This window comes from Sinocyclocheilus anshuiensis, unplaced genomic scaffold (genome assembly GCF_001515605.1).
Source record: "Sinocyclocheilus anshuiensis isolate Anshui unplaced genomic scaffold, SAMN03320099.WGS_v1.1 scaffold627, whole genome shotgun sequence".
NCBI classification, from domain to species: domain Eukaryota; kingdom Metazoa; phylum Chordata; class Actinopteri; order Cypriniformes; family Cyprinidae; genus Sinocyclocheilus; species Sinocyclocheilus anshuiensis.
The window spans coordinates 705,152-711,791 of record NW_015549703.1 but is presented as its reverse complement, the minus strand read 5'-3'; the positions used below and the strand labels follow the sequence as shown (position 1 = coordinate 711,791).

At 38.5% G+C, this 6,640-nt stretch overlaps 1 protein-coding gene across 1 annotated transcript in view; it reads left to right on the top strand.

Annotated features, from left to right (window-relative positions):
- LOC107660595 (solute carrier family 40 member 1-like) overlaps positions 1 to 5,450 on the top strand; it is an 8,441-nt gene extending 2,991 nt beyond the window's left edge. Inside the window, exons 6-8 of the mRNA XM_016449943.1 lie at positions 1,605 to 1,853; positions 2,497 to 3,117; positions 3,286 to 5,450. Coding sequence (XP_016305429.1) covers positions 1,605 to 1,853; positions 2,497 to 3,117; positions 3,286 to 3,599 — 1,184 coding nt within the window. The 3' untranslated portion in view covers positions 3,600 to 5,450. The remainder of the gene's footprint in view (positions 1 to 1,604; positions 1,854 to 2,496; positions 3,118 to 3,285) is intronic.
- Positions 5,451 to 6,640: the final 1,190 nt, after the last annotated feature.

Genomic DNA, 6,640 nt, shown 5'->3' with positions numbered 1-6,640 from the left:
ATTGTCAGTTTGTTGTTTTATACACATGCACACAGACATTATTTCATACACGACATAGTCGTGAGATGCAAGAAACATAGACATATGGCAAGAAATCTGTAGACGCGCCCATAACAACAAAAGACTATACTTTATTGAACCTTTTCTGATAAGAAGTGTGCACTGCAAACGCGAGCATTTTTGACGTTCGTTTCTGTCCAGTCTGCTCGTTTTATCACGTTTAACCACAGCTGTCGTCGTTTTTTTGTCTGGCAGTGGCAGCAGATATGCGATCAAATTTCTAATTTGAGGCTGTATTACGTCGATTCTGGCACCCAACATCACAACAAGATGATATTTTAAGCTCCTTATGTAGCTGAATCTGTGCTGGTTTGAATGGGCCGCCTCCAGTTTCCCTTGTTTTGCTGCCTCCAGCTAGCGCCGTGCCGTCGGCTGACCCTAGTTACCTGTGGTTGGCCTGGCCGTGCGTCACTCAGAAAACAACAGGCCAATCAGAAGAGAGGCTCATGAATATTAATTAGACAGGCCAAAATCGACCTGTTCTCAGCAGAGCTCCTGAGAGGAGCTGTAAAAATATATTGAGATGGTTTTTGGTACTTATACCGCAAATATATATTCTTAAGGACATCAAAACCTAAAATAAAACACCAGAAAGGTGTAAAATATGGGACCTTTAAGGTCCAATTCTCGCTATTAACAAACCATTAACTATGACTTTTAATAATAAAAATAAAAATAAACTACTAATTTGCTGCATATTAGTAGTTAGTAAGGTAGATGTTAAATTTAGGTATTGAGTAGGATTAGGGATGTAGAATATGGTCATGCAGAATGTGCTTTAAAAGTACTAATAAACAGCCAATATGTTATTAATAGGCATGCTAATAAGCAACTAGTTAATAGTGAGAATTGTTCCCTATACTAAAGTGTTACGATAGCAAAATATCAAATAAATTTTAACCAACTAGTCTCATGGTGGTTTTAAGTAGATTTATAAAGTCAGTTCATCACATTAACTATAGACTTGTAGTTGAGGAAAACTCATAAAATACATTACAACGCCATCAATCATCTTATCTTTATAGCGTGCTTGCATCAGCTGTCAGTCCTTATGACTCTCATTTTAAACCCATCAATGTACCTAGTGAACCCGGTAACCTACAGGAAATCCATGAAAGTTAGCACATAGCCACAATCTTTTTTTTCTTTTTCTTTTGTTCAGCATGGACACATTAGTTTGATCAAAAGTGACTAGTGAATACACTTGTTACAAAAATATTAAGCAGCACAACGGTTTTCAACACTGTTAATGATAAAAAATATTTATTGAGCACCAGATCAGTATATTAGAATGATTTCTGAAGGATCGTGACACTAAAGACTGGAGTAATGGCTGCTGAAAATTCAGCTTTGTCATCACAGGAATAAATTTAATTTGAAAATATATTAAAATAGAAAATTGTTATTTAAAATTGTACAATATTACTGTTTTTCATAAAATCTAAAAATAAAATATTTGCAGCCTTGGTCAGCATAAGAGATCAGAATATGTCCGTTTTTAACAATTATACTCCCTTTTGTTTTCTATATTTCTATTTTGTTAGATATGAACGCAACTGTAAGAATAATCGACCAGTTAACCAACATTCTGGCTCCAATGCTTGTGGGCCAGATCATGGCATTCGGCTCCCATTTCATCGGCTGTGGTTTTATCTCGGGCTGGAACCTGTTCTCCATGTGCTTGGAGTACTTCCTGCTTTGGAAAGTTTATCAGAAGACTCCAGCACTTGCCTTCAAGGCAGGACAGAAGGACGCTGATGACCAAGAGCTGAAGCATCTCAACGTACAAAAAGGTTAGTAATTCCTCTAACTTTTCTGACACTCCCAATTTTATAAAGTATTACTTTTTTTTAAAGTATTACAGACAAAATCCAGTGTTTTGTGTAGTGAGCACATTTGGATGTGTTAGACTATTATCTAACATAAGATTAAGATAATATAAGTATGCAATATTAATCTGCCTTAAAACACTTATTTTCACCTGCCTCACTTTGTGCACAACCCTGTTACCTATTGGTTTTCTCCCATTACCAAAAAATTTACATTCCTTAAAATTGTGACACCCTGGAAGTAAATCATCAATTTAATCAATAAGTTACTCAACGTGTAGTGGTCACTGCACTTGTAAACCTCAACCATCTAACCATATTACTAAAGTTTTTTTAAAGATTTTTTTTATTTTATTTTGACTAACAATAAACCAGCATTTGTGGGTTAGTTCTTTTCTTCCTTTTTGGACAAATTTTGTAGATTAAGCACATTAATTACATTTTTTAATAGTTCCAGAATCAGATCCTATTTTGCACCCAGTTTGTGGAAAGTACTGTTCATTGCGCAATTCAGTTTTTGAAACAATTCTGACAAAAAGAGTGACATATCCACTTATATTTATGACTCAGTCATTTTACTTTTGTGGTTTTTATTTCACTGTTGCAGAGACTGGAAATAGTGAAAACCCAGTTGAAGGCTCCCAGTTAATGAATGAAACCGCTGAGGTGAAGAAGAACACCAGTTGCTGCTACCAAATGACAGAACCCATCCGCACCTTTAAGGATGGCTGGGTGGCCTACTACAACCAGTCCATCTTCTTTGCTGGAATGTCTCTGGCTTTCCTCTACATGACCGTTCTGGGCTTCGACTGCATCACCACGGGCTACGCTTACACTCAGGGCCTGAACGGCTCCGTGCTCAGTCTCCTCATGGGAGCTTCAGCTATATCTGGAATCTGTGGAACGGTGGCCTTCACCTGGATCAGAAAGAAGTGTGGCCTGATCAGAACCGGCTTCATCGCTGGAGTCGCCCAACTGTCTTGCCTCATGCTCTGTGTAGCATCTGTCGTTGCTCCTGGCAGCCCTTTTGACCTCAGTGTCTCGCCCTTCGACGAGGTCTTGAAACATCTGTTTGGAGACAGCGGCTCGCTTCGTGAGAGTCCTACTCTTGTTCCTACGATTGAACCGCAGATCCAGATCAATGCCACTGTTTTTGAGGAAGCCCCACAAGTAGAGTCCTACATGTCCGTCTGTCTTCTTTTTGCTGGTGTCATTGCTGCTAGAATTGGTGAGTAAATGAGCAACCAACAGGAAACAATAGAAATCATTTTTAGACCTGAAAGTTATAAAGCCAGCCTTTGAGACCAAAAACAACAATCCATGTTTGTGATAATTGCTCTGATGCTCTTTTATGTCACAACGTGTGTTTTAATTGATTCTCCTGAATTGCTTTCAGGTCTTTGGTCCTTTGATTTGACCGTGACCCAACTGATCCAAGAGAATGTGATTGAATCCGAGAGAGGCATCATCAACGGTGTCCAGAACTCCATGAACTATCTTCTTGATCTCCTACACTTCATCATGGTCATCCTTGCACCAAATCCAGAGGCCTTTGGCCTTCTCGTGATCATCTCGGTTTCCTTCGTTGCGATGGGACATATGATGTATTTCAGGTTTGCCTATAAAAGCCTCCGGAGTCGACTCTTCCTGTTCTGTTCACCCGAGCAGAAGCCTGATCCCAATATTCCCTCACTTCCAAACTCCGTATAACACTTAAAGAGATCGTAGGCCAATTTCTACTAGAGTATTGCATGCGGTGTTATTCGAGAACCTCGTCAGGAACCCGTTCCTTGTTTTACTAACATGCATGCTTTTGCTGCTTGCAGCGCTTGTGCATTGAGTACATAGTCTTTTCCATTAGCTAAAATAACAAAGGCAAGAAGGATCTCTCCTTAGTGTAGCTTAGAATAGAAATGTCAAAAAAGCATGCAGTACTTCCCTCTATCATACTTTTTGTTCAAGGTGCTGTAAAATTGCCTGAGAACTTATCACAGGGGGAACATACAAACACAAACTCTGGTTCTTATGGACTATACATACTTTAATTACTTTTGTAAAAGCTCCAAAGCAAAAATGGGCATATTTATTCTACTTTTACATATTTTATTAGTTTTTCGACTTTATGGTTGCAGTTAACCTTCAGACTAGTTTTGCAACACGCTTTACTTAAGATAGTGTAGTTTTTGCCCCTCAATGCTTTTTGCAAGCCATGGTTAAAGTCTCTTTAATAGTTATTTGGAGTGTGCTAGTTATTCATTCAGGTATACTTGTATGATGCTTCTATATTTATATACATGTAGTCAGTATTCTGTATCTCAGCTTCGGTGGTGCTACATTGTTATTATAACCCCTCTGGAACGCTATGCAGACATATACGGTTTGTACATGTAATCAAAGTGGATTTTTTTTTTCACCACGTGGAAGTGAGGGAAATGCAGTGGTTCCTTGTGTTAGACATTCTGAATATTATTGGTGTGAGATTTAGGCCCTGATACACTCGCCCCATTGCAACTAGTTTTTAGTACTAGATTTGTTTTTGTCTTGTCTGATTTGAAAGTGATTTCAGCACATAATTCTTGTTTTTACAAAGATTGTTACACAAGCACTTTACATGATTACATTTTGTCCATTACAAAATAAGCGCAACAAGACACTTCAGGTATTAAAATTTTTGCACAAAATAGTAGCAGTCCTGCATCAAAACTTGGAAATTTTTTTTTTTGAACAAGATTCTCATATCTGCTTCAAAATTGCAACAAAAATGGGATTTTAGAACTAGCTAATCACCCAAACGCCCTCGTGAGTTTACTGCCCTTTAAGTGACGCCACACCTGTTTTCCCTTCATTCAAATCATATGCTAATCTGATGTTCCACAGCACAAACTAAACATTACAGACCTTCCTATGAGCCACAAAAGCAAAAATCATTCAGATACTAACATCCTTTTGACAACCACAGCTGGCTCAACATATATATTTTGTAATAGTTGTGTAATATTGATGTTGGACACCAGCGGGAATCCATCATATGCACAGAACAGAGAAGGGATTATTAAGTCCAGTGTGGACGGCTGGTTTGAAGTGCAGCTGGTCACAAACACAGGTGTCAAGATTTCACTAGTTAAATAAGCATTTTTAACTTGTTTCAGGATTACATCACGAGGCCATTGCGAACACGCTGTCAGTTTTTAAACACTTAATTGCTTCAGTGCGTACTGTCTGTGTTTCTGTGAATGTAAAGCCTTATTTACGTCTGTAAAATATTTTTATATTCTTGTGTTGACTAGTTTGATTTGAATTCAGTTTTGTCCTCCTGTGTAACACCACACAGAAGATCTTACCCTTGACACAATTACAAAATGAAACATTTTGCAAAAAAATTGTACTTAAAACCCAGTTGAATGTAATGTAAGAACAAATGTACATTATTTTTTATGGAAGCATACTCCTGTTGTGTGGTATACTTGCAATAACTGTGGTTCACACTCCACTGCAGGGGGAAAATATACAACTCAAGACTTGTACTCCATCTCACTTCAAATAAACAGATTTGTATCCAAATGCAATGTTTGAGTGATTGCAATAAGTAGAGGGGCGATTTCAAGAGGTTGACCGTGAACCGGCAGGAGCTGGAACACATCCCGCGGAAATAGTACAGGGTCACATTTCTCAGAAGGGTTTGCTGGTAATTTTCTCTAAAAGGCCCTTTTAGAGTTTTTTAGTTAATGCACTGACTAAAAGCAGAGTTCATTTTGGCTTGCATGAGAAGGAAAGACAAAGAACGACCTGATTACATGGCAGTGATGAACACAACGCATGCCCTTCTGGGTGGCCGGCAAATCAGGTCGATCTGCTGGGTCTAGGCCTGAAATTTGTATGCAACTTTGTGTTTTTAGAACTATCTTCTATGTATATCAGGCAAAAATATGAAGGCAGCATGCATTTGATTACAGTTAAAACCTACAGCAAAGCGTGAGTAAAGCTCAACTGAAGTTCGACTTTGCTTGAATTAGAAGTCCTGACACTTCTAATTTTAAAACCATGACCTTTGATACATTTCCTGGAAAACAGTTCTAACACATTGAGGTTTACAAGGTTTACCATGTCTGTAGTTTACATTAGTACACAGAGAATAACAGAATTAAAGTAACTGAGATGTTAAATGTATACAGTGGGGAAAATATTTATTTGACCCCCTGCTGATTTTGTAAGTTTGCCCACATACAAAGAAATTAAGGGTCTGTAATTTTTATGGTAGGTTTATTTTAACGGATGGAGACAGAATACAGACCAAAAAATCCAGAAAAAACACATGATATAAAGGTTAGAAATTGATTTGCATGTCAGTGAGTGAAATAAGTATTTGATCCCCTACCAACCAGCAAGAATTCTGGCTCCCACAGACTGGTTATGTGCCCATGTGGAACACAGATTAGTCCTGCCACTTTAAAAAGTTACTCCTAAAGTCAGCTCGCTAGGTGTATAAGACACCTATCCACACAATCTGTATCTTCCATTCCAACCTCTCCCACCACCATGGGCAAGACTCAAAGGATGTCAGAGACACGATTGTAGATCTGCACAAGGCTGGAATGGGCTACAAGACCATCAGCAAGCTTGGTGAGAAGGAGACAACTGTTGGTGCGATTATTCGGACATGGAAGAAATACAAAATAACCATCAATCGGCCTTGGTCTGGAGCTCCGTGCAAGATCTTGCCTCATGGGGTAAGGATGATCATGAGAAAGGTG